Source organism: Sinohyriopsis cumingii, chromosome 4 (genome assembly GCF_028554795.1).
Source record: "Sinohyriopsis cumingii isolate HCF-2022 chromosome 4, ASM2855479v2, whole genome shotgun sequence".
Lineage (NCBI taxonomy): Eukaryota > Metazoa > Mollusca > Bivalvia > Unionida > Unionidae > Sinohyriopsis > Sinohyriopsis cumingii.
In genome coordinates, this window is record NC_142964.1 from 83,042,303 (window position 1) to 83,070,234 (window position 27,932).

The window sequence follows — 27,932 nt, forward strand, 5'->3', positions numbered from 1 at the left end:
TGTGGGAAGGGTTGTAAAGCATGGATCACGTGGTTTCCGTGGACTGGTAACCGAAAATAAAATATGCATAAATATATCATACGAAAATCAGTAAACATCGAAAAGAATATTATCATTTTCACTGCTGTTCATGCAACAGATAGTGTATGGTAAGAAATTTGTTAAGGTTAATAACATGCAGCCTTAATAAATTAGACTGCATTAGAAGTGAAAATGTGGCAACTGAGTTGCCAAATTTCAGCCACATGTGGCAGCCATTTTGTAATTAAGTGGTCTACAATGAATAATTGTAATGCATTTGCAGTGACATTTTCTCATTTCCATTGCAGTATAGTCTTATTTGTGTAATTTGTACTTATCATGCACTTTACAACAACTTTCGCATTCAAAATTTATGTGCGCAGTTTATCCGCTCTGAGATGAACAGTTTTTTAATGCAAGATGAATTGGCACATATCGCATGAGTTGGTTATATATAATCACTAAATGTATCATTGCTGCAATATTTAGCAAGACATTTAACATATTGGTTCATCATATTGTTATGCATGTTTTCTCATTGCGATGAATACAAATATTTTGTTACGTTAATCTTAAAAATATCTACCTGAACTGGAAGCAATGGATAAATGAAATCGATTTTGCATGAGGTGTGAAGCAAATTATGATTATTGGCCTACTGGTGTGCCATGAACTATAATGGACAGTAGGCTCTCATCTCCATACAAGATACATTTGATGGTGATGTCATAATCATGTATAGTTTATAATTCAAGTTTGCATTGATTTTCAATTTCGTTTTATCTGAAAGTGTATTTCAGTCTGAAAGTTGCATTTTATCCTTCAGATTTGGGGTCGCAGGTGTCTGAGTGGTCTAAGGCACTCGCCTATACAGATCACTGACATTTCACATCTGTCCACACTGGTTTAAGTCATGGGCTTGGCCATTGTGGACGTAAGAAAGCTTGCCAGTAACTTTCTGTTGGTCAGTGGCTATTCATGGAGTTTTCTCCCCAAGTTCTTCCTCCATCAAATATACTGGCTGCCATCTATAGCCTATCATGTGCTGAAAAGTAATGTTTAACTCATAACAACAACAACAATCATGCCGATTAAATTGTCTATATGACATGTTATTTATTTACTAACAATGGTTCCATTGCCCATTCTGTAACTTCTCATATATTTAGCCTCAGATTTGGCATGTATAGGCAACGTCTTTGGATAGAGAAATGGAGAGTTCTTTGGTGCAGCAAAATCCCCATAAACGTACGCAAACATTTAATTTTGGATGGATGGTTATTCCAGCAGTTAATTCCTTTCATTCATGTATCAGTCAAATCCCATTAGAAAACACAACATGTATATATATGAAATGGTAGTCCTCGTTTGTTCTATTTCCCATTGTCAACAAACACTTTTCACAAAACAATTCACTCTGCTATTCATTATCATAGTAGCACTTGGCTGTATAGTTATTTATATGCTACATGTACTTAAATTGACATAGACAGGGCCTCTCTTGGAAATATTTTTCTCTGCGCCATGAAATTCACTAAATTTAAAAATTTGGAACTACTTTTCAGCTATAGGAGCCATTTTATGCTATGATGCAGGGACTTAAATATATGTGTAATATTGTATTGACCCGATTTTTAATCTAAATAAACATGACAATAAAACAGTTTTTACATGTTTTTATTACATTTCAAAACACAAGAATAATTGTTAATAAATATACCAATATCATTATATACATGTGAAGAATGAATAAGAATGTTTCTTTTTAACTGATAATACAAAATACTGCTTAGACGTTATGAACGACACTGACACTTTATCAATATCTATCTCATTTTTTTCCCAGACCACTTCTTAAATGCCTTCCCGAAATCAAAATTCTCAACACTGGGCCCATCAATATAAATTCTCATAAAAATTTTAAGAGTGGATATCCTCAAAGAATTTTGTTTTTTAGAGTTAGATTAGCCATATTCTTTGTGTTTGATACCTACTTGTTTTATAAACTAAATTTTAATTTTTCATAAATTTTAATTTTTTATTGATGTAAGTGACTCTGGCCCTTTACAGTTGATGATTGGCATCCTTTTAGTGGTATCCTGTGTTAGTTAAGTTCAGACGACAAAAACATGTTATCTAAGTAAAAATACTAAGCAGTCCCACATGCATTTGACACTTAGTTTGCAATAAACATAAATTAACAACAGGGGCCCCGAGTGGCCGAGTGGTCTAAAGCGCTCTTCGTTACGGATCACTGCCATCTCACCTCTGCCTGCGGCTGTTCGAGTCTAAGATTCAGCCAATGTGGGCATGTGAGAAAGCTTGCCAGTAGCTTCTCGTGGGTCGGTGGTTCTTTCCAGGGTTTTCCGGGTTCTTCCTCCACCATTAATACTGTCCGCCATGTATAGCCTATCGTGCTGAAAAATGGCATTAAACCCCACAACAACAACAACAACATAAATTAACAACACATTTAATTGCTTCTCAAAACCACCAGCTTGCAGTTAGATGCAATCATCTTCGAATAACATCTTATTCATCATCTACCAACATGATCCACTGACTTCTGCAGGTAGTGAAAACAGCTATTAAGTGGCCTGAGTCGTTTTTATCAATGAAAAATTAAAGATTTTATAAATATTTGTCACCAGCAACTTTTGCCAGTCGGTAAAAAATAGCGCAGCTTTAAAAATTCTTTTGCATTTGGTGACAAATGCGAAGCCTAGTGCTAGATTTTGGTTAGCCAGAGACAACTACCATCATGCCAAAGCTACCAAAGGGATGAGGCTGTTCATTAGCAAATGAAAACATGAGCAAATTCACAAGTTTAATAAACATTCTTGTGAGATGTCCTATGTTCATAAACTTGATGTCCAGATATCTATTGTTTCAGCCAGGGATCAAACTCATGACCTCCCGCATCCAAGGCGGATGCTCTAACCACTAGGCCACCAGAGTGGTCCCAAAATAAAGGGAATTAAAGGTTCTTTTTACAATACTCAAGATATACAAGGTCTTTTATAAATAGCTAGTATAACCAGTGGGGAAACCCAGGAAAGTTGTCCCAAGTTGACCTTACATTCTTTCATATGTATAGTTAGAGGTAATAAAGGAATCAAAGGTAATCATGTTTTTTAAATTAAAATTTGGCTGACCTTTGACAATGACGAGGTCTTGTTTAATTATTATCATTATTTTCAAGATGTTTTAAGATGAATATTTAATGGCAGCTGTTTTCTTGTTTTGGTTAGTTCATGTCAAAATGACATAATGTATGCTTTCTCCATGTTTAAAAAATACACCAGCTAAAAAATATTACAAGTTCAACATTGCCTGGAAATCAGAGTGGGTACTGGGTAGTAGCAAAGGTCACGAGTTTGAGTGGTGCATTTCATGTAAAGTGGAATTTAAAATACATGTGGGTAGTACATAATTGAAGAGATTATATCGCCAGGCACATACAGACATCATCACATAGGAGCTTTGATTCTTCTTGTACAAAAACATCCAGTTTGAAGGCTTCTTTTTTTATACTTGATCATAAGTTTGATTATTGCCACAATCATTTACCATTCTTTTTTGAAAAATATTAAGTGATTCAAGGGGAACTCTGGGTAAGAAACTACTTGGGAACCTGTTAAATATGAAACTTAATAATCACAATGAATACTGGTATCATCATTGGTCACCAGGCAGTGAACTTGTGAAGAACACTAAATATGCTTTGAAGTTAACTTTGAGCTGTACAAACTATTCCTTTTTCATTTAATTGTTGATATCCTGTTCCATTAATTGGTTCTTATTGTAACATTTGCCATGAGAATCTGATTTATGTTTAAAACTTGCTGTTTTGTTAAAATAGAAAAGAGAAGACATATGGCCAAATAATGCTCTTGTTTTTTTTCTGTCCCCTTGAAATGAGTGAAAATTATGTCAGTAGAAATTCCCAATGATTACGAAACCAGTCTGCTGATAAAAATGTTGAAATCTACTAATTAGGCCTATTTGTCGCATGTATGCACAGGGCAGTTTTTACAGTTGCTATAAAGGCAGATAACTGATAAAGACAATCAGATAAAGAATATATCACAAAATAATAGCTAAGGTGATTTTATTGTTTGCATCCTTTCAGCACATTAGGGTAATTGGCATAGGTAAATTACAAGAAGTGAAACAACCCAATTCATTTGAAGTTTAAAAGTTGAAGAAATAAAACTTATTACACTTCATGGTCATAAATGACAATGTTTAAGCCATATTTATTAGAGATTGTTGGCCGCTTCATGATTAGTTGTAATGTTTCTTTGAGGTTGAATTCTATTGCATATATGAAATATAAAATGTTTGCATTTGAATAGTTGGAATAGTGTGGAAGTGTGACTCATTTTTTTATAGCAAATTGTCATAATACAGTTGTGATTGAGGAAAGGATGAGTCATCTATGAAGCAAGCAAAACCCAGCAAAACCGTAATTTAGAAATCCCAGCTGACCAAGTTCAGAAATCAGAGTAGCACAAGGCAGCATTTTATTTTTTGCACACGTTAAAAGCACCATATTAACATTGGCCACCATCATCTACCATAAGAAAAGGCAAGACTTTTTGACATAAGGCCAAAAAAATGTTTCTTCTTGCACTGGTTTTAGGTAGGTAGGTATGTTTTATATATATATATATATATATATATATATATATATATATATATATATATATATATATATATATATATATATATATATGTGTGTGTGTGTGTGTGTGTGTGTGTGTGTATATATATATATATATATATATATAATGATTAGTATATGAAGCACTTCAAGTACTGGGCTTTACCAGCACAATTCAATTTGGGATTATTTTTTTAAAAATTGTTTTTGATTTTTTGTTTAAACATTATATGTATTATACTGATTAGTATACATAATGTACTAAGCACATCAAGTACTGGGCTAAACCAGCTCAGTTAGATGCACAAATTAATGTTGGTAATTTTTTTTTTTTTTTAACCCAGTGTTTTGGGGGGAGTTCTAGGGTCTGCAATGAAAAACAAGGACAGTCAGATGATCAGAGAAATACACTTCTTTTTGCATTATGACTAGCATGGTCATTGCATGTTCAGCAATCCTTCACAGCAGTGTAGATGCAGAAAAATAATTATCTTTGCAGTAAGATCTTCAGGGATGTTTGAACAACATCTGGTCTCAAGTCAGTACGATGACTAATGACACTTTGTATTGTCTCCACTGAACTGTTGAGAGCAGGATGTTCTGCTTCTAGTTAAGCCTTTATTTCACAGTCTGACGGATTATATATGGCAGAAACTTGGTGTACTTTGGATTTAATGTCAGCCTGATTGTGATCATGTGTGTGCACATTTATGTTTGTATATGTGTGTGTGGTGATGATATAAGACCGTGCAGAGTCTATCAACTATTTTTTGCTTGAAAGTCTATCAAATGCTTCAAAGAAAACTTAGTTTGGTTTCTTTTATTCAGATTTGAATTTCCAGTCATTTTCAGTTGGGCAATATAAGTAGGTAAACCATTTGTGTGATATCACTTTTTGGGGTCACATGTATTGACCTTCCTTGGGACAAAAAACACTTTTTGAAGGGCAAACATACAGCACAGTCTGGAAGACTGGCTCAGGTATGCATACACCCAGTGGATATGTAAAAATGAATACCCTTGGTAATACAACAAAAACTCAAACTGGTGGACTTTAATTAATTTAGAGCATTAACTGGTAGAAGAATTGTTTGCAGTTAGAAAATAAAAATCATGAGAAATCTAGAATAAACATTTAAAATCACACAATTTTTGTAATACATGAAATCAGACTCTCTGTGTCATGCAATTGAGGTCACCATTACATGAAATCAAAACCTAAATTTTGCATTATTGAAGTACCTTACAAGCCAGCAGGGCCATAACATGATATCAGTTTGTGTACATGAAGCTTGAATGCACCTATTTGCTTGAACTGGTAAACATTTCCAACACACCTTATTAGATAATTTGTTTAATTGTTTTTCAAAATTCAGTTACTTGGTTAAATGATTGCAAAGCACATTTACTTGGACTAAACATAAAGTGACTGTTGTCTATCCTTGCATAAGCTTAAGTTTACCCTTATTGTCTGTCTGTTGATATACATGTGCCAAAGCCACAGAGCCGAGTACAGTGTGCTATAAATAGAAACCTATTACTGAAATGATTGTGTGAATAGGCTTTCCTGTTCTACTTAGGACTGTGTAGTATATGTTAAGTTCAACATGAAGTTTAAACCATGTTACCATTTTTTGATACATATTTGTTATCTGTAGATAGGTTTAAGAGTAAAATCTTATCTTTATTGCTCTATAATGATATTTCACTTAAGAGATTTTTATATGCTTATCTTAAGAGAATTCATTCACTGTCAAGTCTGAAACCATGACAAATCAAAGCTGACCTTTTTCATCCTCGAAATCCTCCAATTGATTGCCTACATCTGAATGATCAGAATTTTATAAATTATTAAAATAATTATCGCTTACATCGATATCAGAGGCCATATCTGACTTATTGAAGCTTTCATAGTCATAATTCTAATTATCTAAACCCAAGAAAGTGCAGAATGAAATTTACAGCTTCTAATTTTGGATAAGGGAGAACCTAACCCCTTTACTTTAATAGCAGATTAGATTGTATTTTGAATAGCAACCACATGATGTGACATCAAAATCATTACCTCAGTACCTATAATTACAGATGGAGAGTTTTCCCTGAAGATGTCTTTACAAAACAGCTCATAATGGCTGTTGTTTACTGTAGGCATCAAAATGTACTTTATATGCAGATGGTGCTGAGACATCCAAATGCACTTATAAGTGCATTGGACATAGGTATTAGAAAGTGCTTTCATTGGATTGCATATGAGTTATCCAAAATTGCCTTTATGCACATTGGATGAAGGCATCAAAATGTGCTTTCATTGGATTGCAAGACATCCAAAAGTGCATATGTAAGGTAATGGGTTAACATCAGTGGGAATTAACACAAGAGGTCAGGCTTGCAAATGACTATCTCATTCAAGTTAACAAATTCCAATGATGACTTCACTTTTCATTCTGCCACATTAAATAAGTGTCAGTGTCAAGCCTAAATAATCAAAGCATAAACCAATTTTTGCTATAAAGACACCCAATGCAACTTTAAACCTTGACATTTTACTAGTTGTTCACAGGATTTATACCTGTCATACAGTTGTGCCAGGTGAAAGCCGTCTGCTTTTCCAGCTTGAAAATGAGGAAAGAGAACTTCATTTTAGCAATCAGCAGCTCTGCCTGGTCCGGTGGTCAGCCACTTTTTGACACAATGAAGAATTAGTGAGAGGCAGAATATGTACTTGGCATGTACAAGATGAAATATACCATCAGTAAATATAAGTTGCTATAAAGATAGAGATGAACCCTTTATGAATAAGTCAGTTTGTAATTAATTTTTTTTACAATAATTAATATTGTAATTTTTTTCAGCATAAAATTTATGTTTTTGAGTAAAGAATAGTTTCTGTGTAATGTGCATGCCTATTATGATACTGTATAAATTTCCACCATTTGTCATTAATAACAATGGCACACTACCCACACAGAGGTCGGTTTCCTTTTCATTCCTTTTTGGTTGTCAGGTGGTAGTTGAACTGGTGTTGGGATAGTTTTTGTTTTTGGAGTAAATAATTGTGGTAATGGTAGTTTATATTAGCAGCATTCAACAACCCCATGAGGCTCCAGGTGGCTGAGTGGTCAAAGGCAGATGTCTTTACAGATCACTGACATCTCATGTCTGTCCTCACAGATTGTAGTCTTGGGCTCTGCCAAAATGAGTATGCTTGCTGTCCATAGGTTGCTGGTTCTTCCTGGCATTTTTCTGTTTTTTTCTCTACCCGATATACTGGCAGCCATGTTTAGCCTATCATGTGCTGAAAAATGGTGTTAAACCCACAACAACAAAAACATTAATCCCATTGTTCATCCGTTACATGTACATGTAGCAGATATAACAAGTATACATCAAGGCATGTAGAACATGAAAAATCAACCGAGTGAAACATCTGAAGAATACATAAAAATAAACATATTTCACAAGAATATTTCGGTGGAAAATGCAACTATAAGATGTAAATTAAGTCATTTGCCTGAAAGGTTTCACCGTTTCCACAAAAAAGGGGGGGGGTAGCATCAGTTATACAGCTGGACATGCTTATGTTGTTGAATGTGATAATTTACATTGAAACGTGAATCGTTATAAGTCAACATGCAAATTGAGGTGGTATGAATTTACTTACAAATAGAATATTTTCTATGTTCCCTAGTAAAGTTTAGAATTATAATTATTGTTATTCACATGTATATTGCTGATGTGTACCAAGTAATCAGTCCACTGTATGCAATATTATATAAATTGTCAACTTTCTCTTTAAAATCTTGATTCTTAATTTTGTTAAAAATAGCTGTCCTCATTATTACTGTTGATAAGTTTTTTTTTATATATAAATTGTACTTATTTGATTACAAATATTGGAATTATAAATATCATTACAACATCATAACTCTCAACAAATCACAAAAAAGTTCCCTTTCAGGAAGATGTGCTCTTACCCTCCCCCTACTCCATCGAAACATTTCTATCGAAAATGCTGCAAAACATGAATGCACATTCTTCAAGTTTGAGCACAAAATTCAGGGTAGAAATATGCGATCTTGAGTATCAGATGTGTGACAAGGTTCAAAATAAAGTTGCAAGATTTCAATGGACTGACTAGTTTATTGCAAGACTTGATATGCAATATAGATGTGAAAAGAAGACTAGTTTTCATCACAGCAAAAGATAACATCTTTACTACAACATGGCTGAATGACCAATGCATGAAATGAGATTTTCCCATGTGCACATGTACTTGAAGGTGTTTAAAATTGAGGGACTCGGCAATTGTAACCATTGGAAAAAGAGTTTCTATTTATAGCTATCCTCTAATCTGAAAAACAGCTACAGTATCTGCAACTGATGTCTCTGTAGATTATACATGTATCAATTAATAAAAAATTGTCACATTAAACATAGGAAATAGTTTTATTAAAGATTGTTGGTACATGATTGTATTGAGTTTCATTAGGAGAATAATTAAATGTCATTACATTCCATGACAGATGTATATGTGAGCATGAGAGGTATGATTTGGTTAAAGCCAACTTTCTAATTTGCCTTTTCCAGATCATGTATTTGAATCTCAGGAGCATGAACGCATTCAGATATCTTCAAGCTTTGAAAACTGCACATTTTGAGCATTGAGGAATGTTGCACGTTTTCATGTTACGGCCCAGTTGGCCTGCCAGTAGTTTGATTACATGAAATGGTAATTTTTAGTTCACAGAGTGGTGGAAAACTCAGTTTCTTGGAGAGCCCGATTATGCGAATTACAGAAATTGTGTGATTGAAATTGTATTATGATTTGTGCTTTTTAGTTGGCATATAGGATCACTAAAATATTTCGAAGTATTGGCCAAAAGGTTAGCGACTTCAAGGCAAAAATCTGCACAAGACATTAAATATGATGTTTTTTTTGTGAAATGAATCACCATCTGAGAAATTTTATCACCACTAGCAATTCTGTTGATCGCTACTGCATACCTAAGAAATTACACGATCTAACTAAGAGAGAGGGACATAATGTGTCGCAGTTGTCATGTGAATCAGGTGCTACCTCGTTGTTAAAAAATTATAGAAAGACAAATGAACTTGATATGACATATTTCACAGAGTACCTAACAGTGATACTCCCATTTTAATATTTTCTGGTCTACATTTCTAATGTGGCTACTTTCCATTTATTTACATGCGATAATTCTTCAGTCGTAAGCCATGCCTTCTTTTTTTCACTTCACTGAACCCAGTGTCCAAAAAATTGGTTTACAAAATCAGTTAGATACACAACAGAAATATTCTGAAAGCTACACAATTGTTTAGGCTCACTTGATTTGCACATAGCACATGTGGTTCACTGAGGTGATTTTATATCAGTAGTAATAATAATAAATTCTTATAATGCATTTACTTTCTTTACTTTTTATGGCTTTGTAACATAACAGTGAGAACCCACCTAGCACAGAGTTTACATAGAATATCTGATCTGGAAGCTTTGATTAAGTTAGGGTGATGAAAAACTTAATTTGATACAATTTTAAAGGGGGTTCATATGAGCTGACCCAACTCTGAAGCTTGCACTAGGCTTATGACATAATGGACTTAATGACATTAAATCATTACATCATAATTGTATTCTAATTGTTTTTTATGAGAAAATAATGAATGCACAGAAATGATTAGATGAAATGGTTTGAGGGATTGTTAATGCTGCAATTTGACTTTCTCCTGTCATGTAACAGAAGAGCTTATGTGATGACCTGGTATCCGTTGTCTGCCTGTCTGTTAACAGATTTGTTACTTCTTTTTCTAAACTACTTGGAGCTTTGCTATAAACCTTTGCACACAGTGATTCAATATTGCCACCACAGCAGCCATCTTGAAAATCTTGTTACTGCTACATTTCCTGAATGGAAGGTCATATTGACATGTGAATTTTACTTAAAGATCTTGTATAATGTCTAGTAGGTCCTGAATAAAAGTTCCTCCCATTCTGACATCAAATATGGCTATCATGGCAGCCATCTTGAAATCTTATTGCTAAACTTCAGAAATAGAAGTCCCATTAAAGTGGGGTTTTCACCAGATGATTGCTTTTGTTTTTTAGTTTTATTCTAATTAAATTGGTGACAATCTGACATCCAGTATGGCCACCATAAGTGGCCATCTTGAAAATCTTATTGCTACCCATCCTGAATAGACGACTCAAACTCTATACATGCCATACAGGCATACAGATGTACTTTTGCTTTAGTTGCATGTTCAAAAAGTTTCAAACATTATGATTAGATAATGTGTGTGTTGTTACTTAATATATAGTTTGACGGATCTAAAAATCCTTAAAATACGATGATGTTTCTTTTTTTTTTCAAGCTCAGTAGGTTAAGAGTTTTAATTTTCTGCTTTGGGGCAGGTTAAGAGGATATAAATGGAATAATCGTATGGCAAACAGGCATTTCCAAATTCCTGACAGTAATTTCTACTATTGGTAGCTGCTGAGTTTTCATACATGATCAGAACACGAAAAGCTTTATTAGTTTTGGTCTGTAAATTCTTTGTAAAGATAAATTTCTTTGTAAATTAAGACCATGTAAATATTTCTAATTTAAGAATCAGCTGAAAATTATAAATTTGAATGTAGTTCACCTTTAACATTTATGCATCCTGTTCCCCCAGAAATGCATGCATTAAAAGTAAAAAAATGCTCTAACCTCAGACAAGAAGGGTGTACGTGTCTTCTTTCATCTCACATAAATTTTATATTTGAAAGCATAAGATAGTCTTGAAAATAATCACATGTAGTTCTCTAATTGTATTTTATATTTTTTTTGCAGGGTAAATTTGATGTTATTGAGATTGGAGTAAAGTAGTAGATTTCAAGTAGACCAACAAGATGGTGTAGTTGATCAGATTTTCTAATAGAAACACAAAAACGGACACAAGATGTCAACACTTGACTCCAACACTCTTGACCCTGTCAGGCCTGCAGTTAATACTTTAAGTTCCGATAATACTCCTGTCACATCTTTACAGAATGATGGTAAGTTTGACAAGTTCTATCATTCATACCTAGGATGGCTCTTGAATTTTTAAGTTAGTTGCCGATTTTGCCACCCAAAAAATAATGAATATTTTAGTGCACTAGAAAAGAGCTGTACTGTAAAATGTTCCCTATGTGATCAATCTCTTATTCACATTTTGTTACTGCAAATTTAACTTTGGATTTCATTTCATAATGCTTATTCTTGCTCATAAAATTTTATTTTTAGTCTAATGAAAGGTTGATGTATGGTTGAATAATACATTCTTCAGCATTCATTTTGTTAAGAAATTTTGTTCCATTTACACAGCCTGTAAGGAATATTACATTAGTGGACATTGGCAACTTCAGGGCAAATAACCTGCAGACAACAGCACATGCCCCATAATTTTCAGTCACCAGAAATGTATTTTGTTGCTAAAATGACTCAGTATCTGGGAATTTTATTTTACTTTGAGTTCACCTACCTATTATCTGAATATAGCATGCTAGAGGAGGAACCGTACACCTTTGAAAGGTTTGTTAATACAACTTCCTCCTGTTTTTAAGCTTCAGATCATCAGTGTTTGCAGGTGTTGAACTTATGCTGATTTTCATCCAGGACTGATTTGGGGTTATGAGTTTGAAATTGAGTTTCTCATTTTCAAAGTTTTGAGAATCCAGAGCCAGATTTGAAATTCTGAGATTGAATTTGAGTTAGATGTGGTAAAAGTTTTGAGAATACAAGGCTTGTATGTCAGTGTGAATTGTCTGGTAATCTCTGAGATGTAGGAAAGCAAAGAAACAAGAAATAACTGGTGCTGATATTGTATGGGGAGCCACTCATCCCTAACACAAGCAGGCATCGCATATTAATGACTTTTCTTTGGTGTTTATTTTCAGCTGACAGTATTTATATATCCGTGTGGTGACATCACCTAAATTAGATTGTGTCAGCCATAGATTGGTGTTTTGTAAATGACTTTTTTTATGAGCAGAAGAATATGTAATGTTACTGTAAGATCAAGTTGTCATGTGACAAGTACTTTAGTCTTGTTTAATGACTGATCTTTTCATTCTTTTGTTTCTTACATATATGTTTGTTTATCTTTTTACATTGATTTGTACAAATGGACAATTAGTTGAGGAATTTTCAAGTTTGCCATTTTCTGCCGCTAAGTATACTTCTTAAGCAAGTTAAAATTCATTTACATGCTTAAAATAACAGCTCTGGGTTTGTAGTCATACTTTTTGATTTTTTTAATTAATTTTTAGAAAACTGGAAGGGCATATTTACTCGACCAGTTTGAAACAGATTTTTTTTTACACAGTAATTCAAGCATGGCCAGTTTGGCACATGCAAGTTTAGTGCAGTTTTGAAATAGTTGAGATATCTTGAAGCAGATATTGCAGCAAGACTAATATATACTAATAAATTTCAAAATGATGCTATAAATTCAGCACTAACATCATTTCAAGTGAACAATCCATCCATATCAAGAAATCTTAATTAAACATGAGAATCCCTCTCTCAGATTTCACTAAAGGCTTTCATTCAGAAACCTTGATTTTCACGCACATGGGTAAGATGTTGAATGGATTCATATTATAATTGTGGTGTTTAGAACCAGTCCACCATTTAGAGATAAGGCAGTAAGAGGGTAAACTTTGTATTACAGCTCTCCAGGAGCCAACAGAATATTTGCAGAAAAAACTTGCAGCAGAAATGACAGATCAGGAAAAGCAACACGTGACAGATCAGGAAAAGCAGCCTGTGATAGATCAGGAAAAGCAGCCTGTGATAGATACAACAGTTCAGGGGGAGAAATCATCAGTTGTAACTGCACAGCGTAATACCAGTTTGGCTGCCCAAATCCCTCATTCCTCTCAGGCAAAGGTATCCAGTTGCTGCTATTTCACTTATCTAAGTACAGTGAAAAATCTCAATATAAAGGTATCCTGTTGGAGCAATACCCCATTTCTTTCATTTAATTTCACCAGTATATAAAGGATGCCTGTTCATAGGGACAAAATTTTGTGGTATCTTGTGTATCCATTATGGACATATTCACTCCATATTGTATTCAGGTCACCATATTAACCACTGATTTTGTGTATTAATGATAAAAGTTGTTCTTATTGGATCATATACTATTACTGATGGCTTTGAAGGTCATACGGTCAGCATTATTTGATGATATACTAGGTTTAAAATCCAGACATTAATCTAGTCCTGCAACATAAGATGTCAACTTGGATATTTATTTTGTTTGAGTGCAATGTCTTACTTCCAACACAAAAGGAGGCCCCAGGTGGCACAGTGGTCAAAAGCACTTACCTTTACTGATCACTGTCATCTCAACTCTATCTTTGTGGGTTTGAGTTTTAGGCTTGACCAAAGTAGGTATGTGAGAAGGCTGCCAGTAGTTTCCCATGGGTCAGCTTTCATGGGTTCTTCCTCCACCAGTTAGCTGCCATGTATGGCCTCTCTTGCACTGAGAAATGGTGTAAAACCCCAAAACAACAATAGCAACTAACACAAAAGGTGTTATGTAGTGATTTCCCTGAGTTGCAGGGGAACTAGGTGTTACATTTTTAAGAATCTTTCATAGATTTGGCAGTTCATTTTGACACTGTTACACATGTTATAGTCTAACTGCATTAGTCAGAGTATACTTCCCCAGATATATTTTCTCCAGATAGAATCAAATTCTAACCTAATCAAGCAGATGCATTTTAAAGTTCAGTTCACGTACATTTCATTTTGTTGAAATGCAATGGTAGATGAGAAATCCAGAAGTCAGTTGAAGTAGGAGTAAGTTTCTTTAATGAACAAAGAGAAAGATACTTATGTTAACAAAAGCAGTTAGATAATTTCTTTGTGGTTAAGAGACTTCTCCCTTCTTTGACTGGTCATATGCCAGAAGAGCTTACATCCATAGCACAAGTAGCTGTAACTATGGAATGCTATTCCTCTGGAACTAGCACAAGGATTGCCATGAAACTTTACACACACATTCATCCTAGGGTCTAGTTGGTCCTAAATGAAAATGGCACCACTCACAAATCTTGAAAATATTCTTAATGCTACTCCTGATGAATGGGTGGTCATATCAATATGGGGTCTAGCTGAAAATTTCTAGTTGATTCTAGATGAAAATGGTACTGAACTTGCATCCAATATGGCCAACATGGCAGCCATCTTGACAATCTTTTTATTACTACTACTTCTGGAGGGATGGTCTTGTTGATATAGTGTTTTCACTAAAAGATCAAATAAAAATAGTTTCACTGTGACACTCAATACAGCTGCAGTGGCAGACATTTTCAAAATCATGCTATTGTTACTTCTTCTGGAGGGACGGTCATATAGACCTTGGGTTTTTGCCCAAAGACTTTGCATGGTGTTTTGGTCCACAATGAAAATGGTATCAATCTGACCCATAATATTTTATCTATTATTGAATCAGTACCCCTTCTGAACATAATGTATTAAAATGGGGTTTTCTTAAAAAAAAATTCTTTTGTTTTAGTTTTCCCATAATGACATCCAATATGGCCAGCACCTTGAAAATATTGTTACAGCTACTTCTCCTAAGCGGAAAGTTGTATCAACATGGAGTTTTCACCAGAAGACTATATATGGTATCTAGTTGTCCCTAAACGAAAATGGTGCCAATCTGACATCCAATATGACTGCCATCTTGAAAATCTTGTTTTTATTACTACTGCTGCTGAATGGATGGGCATATCTACATGGCATTTTCACCAGAAGACTGCTTATGATATGTAGTTGATTCTAAATGAAATTGGTTCCAGTCTTATGGTTAATATAGCTGTCATGATGGACATCTTAAAAATCTTGTCACTACTTTTACCGAATGGATGGTCATACCAACATGGGGTTTTCTTCAGAAAACTTTTTACTATATCTAGTTGGTCCTAAAGGTGAATGATGTGGATCATAAATCAATCTTGAAAATCTTATTATAGCTTAAGAATATCGTAAATGTTTTCTACATTCAGCAGTAAATAAGAAGAAATGGTCTTATAATGGATTTCTGGAAATAATTTTTGACAAGTAGCACATTCAAAGGATTATTGTTTGTTAGCAAAGGTTGAAGAAAGATACATGTTCGCAGTTTAAATTTTTGTACACTATGAAAGGGAATAAATATTTTTCAGTATTCTCTTATTTGTTTTTTAAGTCATCTTCTCTTTTTTTTTAATGATGATTGCCTAAATGATATGTCTAAATTCATTTTTTAAACAGGTGGCTTTATGATTATTTTATATTTATAATATTTTGGGGGGAAAAACATTCTAATAAGAAGTAATACTTCCAAGATTGACCTTTTTTCTTGTCCTCATTTGAGAAATTTAAAAGGGAAAAACAATAACCATTATTCGATTTTTGATCAGAACTTGTGAACACATATTGTGCAGAATGTATCATTTTTACCTGAAATGACTAAATACACTGCATTAATGGCTTATTGGCTGATTATAGAATAACTTGATGTCACAGGAAAATGAGCCATATCAAAAGTGGTAACAATGTTGAACAAGTCAACTCTTTATTAATCTCATTGACAAATGTTTGAAATTTTGTTGAAGTGAATTTGACCAAAGAACCGATATTTGATCTACATATTATGTTCTACAAGAAGATTGAAAAATTTACATTTAAAAATGTTCTCCATATTGACCAATAAATAAAAAAATAGTTTTAATATGATTGCTGAAGATTAAATAGATATATCTTGGAGTTGTTAAAAAAATGCAATGTTAATGTCCTCCAAAATTAAGATGCATCATGACGGTACTGCCCAAAACTTCTTTGAATGAATTCCCAAGAATCCTGAGATGTTGTTTTAGTCCAGTCATATGAGCACTTTGTAATTCCAATGAATTAAATAAATGTTTTCTCACAAATTATGTCTAAACACAACAAAAAATACATCTGACTGATTTTAAAACAAGACAGTGGAAATAGGAGTGAATTGATTGTCCAATTCTTCACCATATGTACACTATGGCTCTTCATCTCAATAATTTCCTACTTGAACTATGTTTCAGTACCTCCAACATGACACATTTCACAATATCTTACATTGCAAAAGAACCCACCTGACTCAGTCATCCAATGGGAAATTACCCCAAACTTGCCAACTGGTTTATTAATAAGAATGATTTTAAAACTTGTAAACGCCTATTTATAGCCCTTATATAATCTGAAGTAAGTCATGCACCAATATATTAAACAGCATCCAAATATACCTTGTATTACTGTATTGGAAAACACTATCAGTATTCTAATTTAAAAAATTCCAATAGACCTGAATCATATCCTTGATGGAATTAGCAATGGATTGTTTATATATTCATCTTCATCTTTCAGATGAGTAAAACTGAATTGAAGGATAAAACCAATGTTGATGGCATTGGTTCAGATTCTGCAGAGGTGGCAAGCAAAAGAATAGAGCAAGAGACAGCTAAATCTGTGTTCTCCAGCATGACACCACTTCCAAAGGCAGATAGGCGTAACATAAAAAATGTAACTGAGATAGATGAAAACGTGGACAAAAGCAGTTGTGGAAATGAGGTGGAAAAGGGACATAACTCTTTTATTTCAGGGAGAGACAACCCTAAAGCCTCTGAAATTTTGAATGCAGAAGATATTGATAAAAATGCTTTTTCTGCAAGTGATGCCAGTGCTTCAAGTCAGATGGATTTCACCGATAAAAATGATTTAATCAGTTTAAAGATGTTACCAGAAAACATTCAGATAACAGATTCAGGCATTGTTCCAAGAGTTGCAGATTCCATGGACTTGAGAACTTCATTTGAAAATAGTTCCTCATCAACACGGGATCAGTTTGGGGATAAACCTCTTGAGAAAGCTATATTTGACCATACCAAAGCTGAGACACAAATGCCATCATCAGAGACTTCTGAAAATGTCACTGACTCTGTTGAGATCAGAAGATGCATTCCATCTGATAACCTTAATAGTTCCAGTCTTTTGGATAAGAAAACTGTTGGTCTTTCACAGCTTGAAACAGTGCTGACATTAAATGATTCCCACAGCAATATATTCCCACAGATGTCATGTAATGAAGTTATCTCATCTGAAACAGCATCCAGGATTTCCACTGAAAATGAAGCAGCAACTAATGTCCCAGTATGTGATGCTACAATAAATGAGAAAAGTCATCTCGCAAACTCTGAATTAGAGACTTCTGATGAGATATTGAAAAGTGATTCATCCCATAATGCACAAGAATGTGAGACAGCCATTGATAATTTCCAATCACTTGCTTCTGCAGAAAACATGCTCATGATTACCGATGTGAGATCAATATCTAATGATAGCATGGATTTTGGTCCAGAGAATTCCGATGTTATGAAAGACATATTAGAGAAGATTCCAACTCCCAATTCCATGGAGACATCACCTTTATCATGCAACATGAATACAGCTGATTTAGTAAGAGCAGACAACATCAAGGACAAAAGTCATTCAGAGAGTACAGCATGTACAGCCGATTCCCAGGATGAACAGGGAGTTAAAAATAAGGACAGTCATGTGTTAGCAACACTTCTATCTAACACTAGTGAAACAGATCCAGTTGAACATACCGCTTCTGCCACACAAGGTGAGCATAGCAGACTGGAGGGAGCTCTCCTTGTATCATCTGCTATACAGAATATGTCTATACTTCACAAAAGGATTGAGCAGGTGGCTCCAGTACCACCAGTGAACCAGGTGGCCATTAAACAGGAACCACCAGACACATATGAAACACCCACAGATGCTCAGCCATCTATGTCCTATGCAGACCGCCTGAAAAATATTGTTGATGGATGTGTTTTAGGAAAAGAATCTACAACTAGGGCAAGTACAGCATCTAGCTTTTTTATTGCAAGAAATACCCAGAATAAACGAGCAGTCCAGGGACAGGGTAGATCAGAACATTTAGAAGAGACTGGGCAGCTGCAACCTAAAAAAGATGACAAGTTGTCAGACAGAGTAAAGATATCAGTGGTGACTGTAGGAAACTGTGTTAATGCTCCATCATCAAACTCAGGAGCAAAACCATTTCTTGTTGTGAAGAACAAAACTCAGTCGATTGGTAGCACACTTAAGCCAACAGCTTGTTCCAATGCCTCCAGTGTTAATCCAGTTAGTACACAAGTCCTTCCAATTCAGCTTACTCCTAATTCAGCTGCTGCTGTATTGAAAAATGCACAAAGTAGTCCAAATATACGCTATTTGGTCCCAATGAACCTCATTCCTACATCCCTGAACCAGTCTGGTTCAAATTCCACTTCAGCTTCGCTTCCAAGGAGTATTCAGATCAGAGTAACAACTTCAAAGTCAACAGCTTCCTCATTATCAAATGTGACTAGCATGCCCATAGCTGTGGGGACTAATACAACCAATACCATTGCTGCAGTCCACAATGATGGCAAACCAAAGCCTTTAAAGCCACCAGCCATTACAACCATTTCAACATTAAGTATCCAGGACAAAGCAACACACAATACAAAAAATATGCCGCCTCTTGGAGCTGGGACAATTAACATTGATTCAGTTGGAGTGTCAAAAATCACTGAACTGATCAGTAGAAAAAATCCCATTACTATATTCAAACCACCACCTATGCCATCACATTTGAAGAAGCTGTTAGGTGAAAATGGCAAGCTGCATGTCTGTTATGAATGTGGAGACACTTTCTATTTTGTTGACAGTTTAAAGCAGCATCAACATCGTTACAGCATGAAGATCCGCTACAAATGTGAAACATGCAATTGTTTCTTGATTTTCCACAACAAGTGTCAGCTTCTCAATCATTTGAGGTCTCATCTGAACATTTCAAAGCATATGGCTGTACCTATACACATCAAATCAGACTCCATCCAGATTACAACCATTCTTTCCGAGCTCGGAACAGACAAACCTCTGCAGTGGTTTAAAGAGGATCCTGCAAATCTGAAATTATTGAGTATTGATGAAAATTCAACAGAAAATATTCCTAGTAGTAATACAAAAGACACAGCTAGCATAACCACAGAGCATAATGTCACTGAAAAACAAACTCAGCAGCCTGTTAAGAAATTACAGATCACAGTCTTGAAGCCAGAAAGTTTGTTAAGTTGTTCTGAGTGTAAACAAGACTTTCCAGACAGAATTCAGCTGCAGCATCACTTACAGACACTTAAAAGTTTAACTCCATGCAGTAGATGTGATATGTTTCTGCCCACACAGTGTGCAGCGGTATCACATGCAATGCTTCATGCACCCCATGAGGTTAGTTGGAAAACCTGTCCTGAATGTGGCATGCAATTCAGAGACAATGATCGAAAATTCTTTTATCACCTGAAATATGAATGCATTCATCTATCAAGAATTGTAAACTTTCCCTGCTCAAAGTGTCTGATTGTCAACGACAGTCGTACTGAATTAAAGACTCATTTAATGAAGAGGCTGGAGCAATATTACAAGTGTGGTAATTGTCAAATGGCATTTAAAAATCTGAAATTGTATGAGAGTCATTTGATCAGCAAGCATGCCCATTTGAGGAGGGTTAAACCCAAAATGTTGTACAGATGCCATGTTTGTGACACCCTTATTGATGATCAAGGTTTCCTTGATGATCATACAGAACAGCATGTAAAACAAGCTGCAACACAGACAAAATTCGTCTGGCGATGCACTGAATGCTTGAAGGTTTTTCAGAAAAAGATTGGCCTAGAAAAGCATTTGAAAGAGAAGCTGACTGAAGACCTTTGCAAGGAACCTTTCAACTGTAAACCATGCAACCTTAGGTTTATAAGATTTGATCAGGCATTCACTCACTGGTTAACATTCCATGTTAAAAATTCAACATATGAGGTGCGATTTTGCCAACTATGTGGACTAGTTTGCCACAGTTCAAGTGCCCTTGCAACCCATACTTGTGTTGATTATGTGCAAATAGAGAGCAGTGATCAGGCTGAGGCGGACAAAGACGATCAGGGAATTGAGCAGCAAGGTAACACTAATAACATAACAAGTACCTACATGATGACCTGCTGTCATTGTGGACTGAGTTGCAAGAGTGCTACCTCTTTTGCAATGCATGTAAGGAGACATATGGAAGTGGACGTATTCATTTGCAAACACTGTGGTAAGAAGGATTACAATTCATATGCAGACTTAAGAAATCATGAGGTGGTATGTGGGTACCTGCAGAAAAGACCATTTGTGTCCACTGGGTACAACGAGAAACAGCCAAAAAAGCGAAAAATATCCATGTCACCTCGTAAGTCTCCAAAGAAGTTGGCAAAACTTGATAAAGCCAGTGCTGCCCAAGAGCAGCAAGTTTTCACATGTGAAAAATGTTCTAAGACATTTCTATGGCCGGATGATCTTGACCTTCATAACAAGTCGGAACATGGGATTCATCCTTGCCATCTCTGTGGACTGACTTATGAGTCTCAGAACATTCTGCAAAAGCATATTAAGACCAGCCATGAAGGGAAGAAGCATGTTTATCCCTGTTGGGTCTGTCGAAAGAGAAAGATCAAAAAGTTCTTTTCAGATAGAGTACGTCTGGAGAAACATCTTGCTGGCAAACATAGGGTGCATCCTGATGAGTCTATGCTTGTTCCAGAGTACCCTGGTCTGGAAGAGGCTGTTCATTCCAAAAGTGACTCACAAAAACGCAAGTCAGATTCCAGTGAGGACAGTCCTGTGAAGAAACTGCGAGTGGCTGGAGATGGACATTTTAGCTGTGCCAAATGTACATTCAGCTGTACGGATCGATCTGAATTTCTATCACACATAAAGGAACATAGTGTTGAGAAGTCAGTTCAGTGTGTAGAGTGTGGCCTGAGCTTTACAGTTATTCCCTCCTTGAAGAAGCATTTGTTCATGGTACACAAGGTGAGAGATTTTGAGGCATACTTCATGGAGAATAATCTTCTGCACTTGATGCAGGAAAATGAAGACAGCATGGATATCGACAAAAAAGATCTAATAGCAGACATGGAGGCAGAGAAGGAGAAGAAGGTCAAAGTAGAAAAGGAAGAGGAGGTAAATGGGAATCCGTTGGAATGTAATGTCTGCTATAAGGTGTTTCCCAATGAGGCAGCCATTAAGAGTCACATGCGAGTGCATGGTATGGCCTTCATAAAGACCAAGAGAAGAGCCTTGTCATTTAAGGGATTGGAATCGAACAAGGATCAGAGTAGCAGCCCAAGCTCTGATGGATCCGGAAAAGAGGAAGAAAAAGCTACACCCCCAGAGAGCACGACTGCTGGAAATAGTACAAGCACAGTTGAGAAATGATCAAAATATTTGTCTTTGCAGTCTCCTCTTAATAATTTGACACAAATTCCTTATGTCTATTAAGGCTTCAATGTTCAGAAAAAATGTGAAATTTCTACGGGATATACTATAACCAAAATGATGCCTTTTAATTACACCAATTCAAAATTCAATTTTTCCCCATATCCACATTTTAGGCTTACAGCTGTTTACATGGTAGCCATTGACTGTGCATGTGATACCTTGATCACCTTGTAATTGTTTCATTTGCTGTATGTTTTTTATTATTGTATCAGGATCCTGTATGTTTTTGTAGGATCAGTAATGACTAAGAATGATACTTTCACACAATCAACAGTGAAACTTAAGTGGCTTACAAACTTGAAACATTGTTACTCATCTTAAGCTCTGTTAACCAATGTGCAAATCATACAGTTTAAATAAATAATTATAGGCATTATCAATTAATTAACCCGATCTGTAATGTTTTGCGACGTGCAGTACACAGACCTGTTTACAACTAAGGCTTCTCCATATTTTGTAAGGATGAAGCCTGAAAATACTAAATACAGATCATTTAGGCAAAACTGTGGAAAATGGCAGTGTCGGTAAAAACTTATGTCTTAATGTTTTGTTCCACTTCAGAAATTAATTTTGTTATAAAATGTTTAATTAGTGTCAATTCAGTGCTTATTCAATAGTTCTTGTGCAAACTGTTAAACTGTCTGCAAGCATCGAAGGGAGCAATTGAGACGTGGTTTTGAACATGGTTGAACAGTTTCATGTGAAAAGAAAATTGGAGGAATTCAAAATGTCAGATACTAGCAAGAAGTTTGTAAAGAGTTATACAGATATTTGGCTCATTCAACACTGCAGACATTGTAGCAATATGACTAAAAAATTGTTAAAGCTACATTAAAAATCCAAATCACACACACACACACACACACACACACACACACACACACACACACACACTCTCATCCAACTTCATAACTCCAGTCTTCTGTTAGAAGGACCATTCTAGATATCTCGAAAGAGAGAACCCAGAACCAAACTGACTTCCAAACCATAGGTTAATGCATGATATTCATTTTTTCTTCCTTGGATGCTTGTAGCATTAAGATGGGGGAAAACTGCCTTCATTTTCTATTTTTAAATGTGATTTTCAGCATTATATTCTAATTTTGGTTTTTGAGTGATTATTCCCTCGTTTTCTCAAATTTAATTTGTTTCATTAGCTCTTTTGTTAGCTCGGGGGAGTTTATTACTTTGTGGTAATTGGTGATACTCTTTTCTTTTGTTCCCCTTTTTCTTACCTGGTGTTAGGTTAAGTATTTCCACCTGTGTTTTAGTTCCAAATCCAAATTTTATTTAGTGCTGACTTCAGCAGTTCTATGTTGTATACATGCCATCTATGCTTGTTGTTCTAGAATTTGAATTCCCTTGTTCATCAGTTATGCATTTGTTAAATGAATAGGTACATGCTTGGAGGTACTGCTTTGATGTGACTCCATGGATTGGTGCAGTATGTCTTCCAAGTCTCTCCCTGTTTTGTTAAAGAGGAAAAGCGAGAGCAACCAACACTCTTCACCTTCGAAGCTGAGAGGGAATGACAAATTTCAAATCCTCTAGGGAGGGATTATCAATGTCCTATGGAGTGGAAATGCTACAATGAACCCCTGGTCAAGAGATACCCTGAGCTGAAATAGTTCTGTCTTCCTGTGACAGCAAATACAGGATGGTGAAGTGTCCATTTTTTTTATACAGCTGAGTTACCAGAAGAACCTCTCACACTTGTTCCTTCTCATCAGTTTTGTTAGCCATCTTTCTGCCATATCAGGTGTGCCTACTTGAGCTTTGTCTCAAGCCTGTGGGATCTTCAGATGGCCAAGAGCATCTCCAGTTTGGATGGGCTATCCAGGCATAGCCAAGGCTAGACCTGCTGTTGCTTGTTGCTTCCTCAGCAATGGTCAGGAGCTGACTCTCTAAAGGTCAGGAAGGGGCCAGACAACAAATATTGTGGACTATACCCTCTTCTATGCTTCAGCCAGTAGTTACAGAATCCATTCACTCACTTGACCCCTTAAGTCCCTCATGTTTACTTTGGATATCTCCCAGGTGGCAATTTCAGCAGGTACCCATCTCCTGGTCAAGGCTCAATGTATTAGAAACGAAGGCACAGACAAAAGTCTTGCATGCATTTTGTTGAAGGAATATTATTTGTCTCCAGTGGCCATATAGAGACTGTTATAGGTTGTGGCCAAAAAACAGACAGCTGCTCTTGATATTTACGGTGTTCTATGCAGAGATACTTCAACTGAAGATGGATGCTGTCTTGAAGACATACAAAGTTTTTCTGCATCATGGCAAAAGCCTTTTCTGGTAAGCCCATCCAGAGGTGCTAGTTGGAGGGATAATCCTTATAGTGACTTCTCAGGATTCAAGGGCCATCAACACAAGACCCTGGCCATGGTACCAGTGAAGAAATGTCTGTTCTGAAGATCCATGACTCTACTTCTTAGCAGTTTAAACAGGGAGACAAAATCAGAATAACTTCCCAGTTTAAAATCTTTTTTCTACCCATTATTTCCACATCAGAGGTGGCAGCAGTGGCCAGGAAAGGAAGTCAGCAGACCACCTCCCCATTTCTAAAGAGGTAGGTAATCACCTCTAGGATTCACTTCCTCTCTTGCAAAGTCTTCTTCTTTATGTCCCAGTAGGTGCTAGATTCTGAGGATTAGTCATACCACATGAACAGTGCATGGGCCCTTTCCACAATAAGTGAGGGCTACTGGCTTTGTGCCAAAAAAAAGAAAATTCTGAGAAGGGAAAATATTCCAGGAGCCTCCACTTCTCTCACAGACTTCTATTCAGTTTCCATTAATCTCAGCTGATATCTCTGCAGGAAGAGGTGTATTCTTTCAAAGGAAAGATGAAGTAATGAGGGTGAAGAAAAATAATCCATGATTTTTTCCCCAATTTTCTTACCTTCAAAGTGAGGGGAAAGTTTTCACTCAACAGTGGTCTCTCCCCTATGAGCAAACTCCTTCTGGAAGAGCAGTTCAGGATGAAACTGCTGCCTTAGGAAAGCCATAAGGTCAAATGACTGTGTGGTCTCTAGTACTCCAGGATGCTTATCTTGAAATTTCCATCTTCCCAGCTAACAGGAAATTTCTGTAGTTTTATCTGGGACAGAAGATCAAGCCGTTTTAGACTCTTCCTTTTGGTCAAGCTTCATTTACCAGAGACTTCACCATGATGATGTGTATAGTAAGAGCTCATTTAAACATCTTTAATAGTTCCCATCCTCTAATACTTTGATGATGTGCCTTCCTGAGAGAACATTACCTCTGTTGCAAGACAGTAACACAACTAGTCCTAATTCCCAATCTGGAGATGTTAGATCTTATCCCTTCTCAGAATTTTGTTTATGTGGGAATGAATTTTTTCACCTGCCAAGGAAGAGTCTGTGCTCCACCTGACAGAATTTCACAGACACTTGTTCACTTTGCATGATTGGACAAGAAATTGTCTGCTCATCTCTATATGTACCTCTCTCTCCAGGGGCATATGAATGCAGCAGCAAGTTAATTTTTCCAAGCAAGGCTTTATATGCTGCCTCTCTGGTTCTTGCTTCTAGTGAACTGGAGACCTCACATGGACTGTCTCTCTGCCAGAATCCTCTTTGGATCCAGGTTTCATCACTGAGTTGGTGGACAAATAAAGACAGGTTTTTGACTGGTGTTCTGATTCACACTCTAGGACTCCTGTAGAATTTCTTTACTCTAACACCTCAGATTCAGCAGGGGAATAGTAGTGGTGGGGCTTAAGGGGTCAAGATAGATTTGTTGCAGGGCTGTTAGTCTGAGGAACAATCTTTTCACCTTGTCAAAATTAAAATTGGGCTGTTTTTCAAGCATTTCAAGGTTGTATTGCTGCATCAATGTCACCATGGATGACACATTGGTCACAGCATACTAAAGATTCCTGTGGAGCACTTGTGTCCCTTCTCTCTCCCTGGAACTTTTGAATCTCCTTCATCGGATAAGCTTCAGATATTTCTCAAAGTCCATGACATTCTGAGCTGTTCTGGCATACAGCTTCTCCAAACAGGTGAGCTGTCCTACATTTGATCTCTACACATCAGTAGTAGAGACACTTGTTTAATCTGTGGCAAGGCCAATGGTAGACTTGTTAACAACAAAGCTGAAGAACAGACTTTTCTTGTGATTTCTTTGGTATGCTTTATGTATAATATTCTACCTAGAATCATGGAACTTGATGATGGGATGCATCTCGATATTGCAAAAAATGTCTCTGTGACCTATATATATATATTATGCTTCATTTGTTGAAATTTTGTGTTTCAATTTCACTATTGGATGCTGTTTACGTTTAAATCATGAAGCTTGATAACTGGATACATCTTTATTAGTATCAAAGATCACAATAACATACAATTTAACTTTACAGTTCTGCAGTTTGTGCAGCTTGAACTTTATTAGTCAGAATGGATTCACCAGTTGATGCATATAATGTGCATATATAATAATCTTTGTCTACAGGGGGTACATATTTCCAAATATGTATAATGTACATATGTAATGATCATTGTCTGCAAGGAGCAATTGTTCCATTATCATCAAGTCATAGTTTTATTAGTTTTCGAACAGTGAACTTGAAACCAACTTGTTGAGAGTGTGTGTATAATGTTAAATGCATTTTGGGTGAGTGTTTTTTTTTTGCATGGCATGAGTATAATTGTACATGAATGTTGTTGAGAGTTTATATGTTGAAGTTGCTTTTTACAGATACTTAACTTTTTTTTTTGTATTCTGATGTCAGAGAGACATCATTTTTTTGGTGCAGAAATAGTGCACTCTTTTTTTATAAGCAATCATGTGTATATATTTGTGCTACTGTACACTAACTCAAGCATTTGTATGGCATAACCTGTCTGTTATTACACTAAGCATTTGTATGGCATAACCTGTATGTTATTACACTAAGCATTTGTATGGCATAACCTGTATGTTGTTACATAAGGCATTTGTATGCCATACCCTGTCAGTTATTACACTACAAAATGTGAAGATAATTTGTAAATAAAAGAATATACATGCATTTTTGCAAATCAGTTATGGTGCTTATTTTTTTATATGGTCTTATTTCTATTGAAATTTAATTCGACATATATTTGAAAGCTCTCCAAACTGACACTTAGGTATCCAATTTGGCAATAAAATCAAAACAAAAGAATGATAACAAGATTAGAATTGTAACAAGGTAAATAATACAGAAAGATTAATTGTGCCAGTTACACAATAACAATGAAAATAAGACATTTTGGTTTTAAACTTTCTTTTTCTTTAGTACAGTTGTATTTGATTATTTTTTCTGTAAAGTACATTAGGGCCTGTATGTAGAAAGTTTCATGTTGTAAAGTACCATAGGGCTTGTGTGTGGAAATTATTCATTTATTTTCATGCTGTAAACAGTTTTGACCCATGAATTACCATAGCACCTCTTTGTGGAAATTGTTAATTTATTTTCATGCTATACAGTACCATAGGACCTCCATGTAAAAATTGTTCATTTATTTTCATGCTATACAGTACTATAGGACCTCCGTGTGAAAATTGTTTATTTTCATGCTATACAGTACTATAGGACCTCCGTGTGAAAATTGTTCATTTATTTTCATGCTATACAGTACCATAGGACCTCCATGTGAAAATTGTTCATTTATTTTTATGTATGTGCTTACTATTCAGACTTTGATATTGTTAAGTGATATTAATCACTGTATCACATTACAGGTGGCAGAGCGATTCAGGCTTTTGATGCCAAATTTGTAATATTCAATAATAAATGTTGATATGTATAGTGAA

At 35.6% G+C, this 27,932-nt stretch overlaps 1 protein-coding gene across 1 annotated transcript; it reads left to right on the forward strand.

Annotated features, from left to right (window-relative positions):
- Nucleotides 1–51: 51 nt before the first annotated feature.
- LOC149801557 (uncharacterized) lies at nucleotides 52–27,932 on the forward strand. Its single transcript, XM_089955765.1, has 4 exons — nucleotides 52–149; nucleotides 11,539–11,744; nucleotides 13,403–13,620; nucleotides 17,125–27,932. Exons 2-4 carry the CDS (start codon nucleotides 11,648–11,650, stop codon nucleotides 22,057–22,059), a joined length of 5,250 nt encoding a protein of 1,749 aa, XP_089811891.1. The 5' UTR covers nucleotides 52–149; nucleotides 11,539–11,647; the 3' UTR covers nucleotides 22,060–27,932.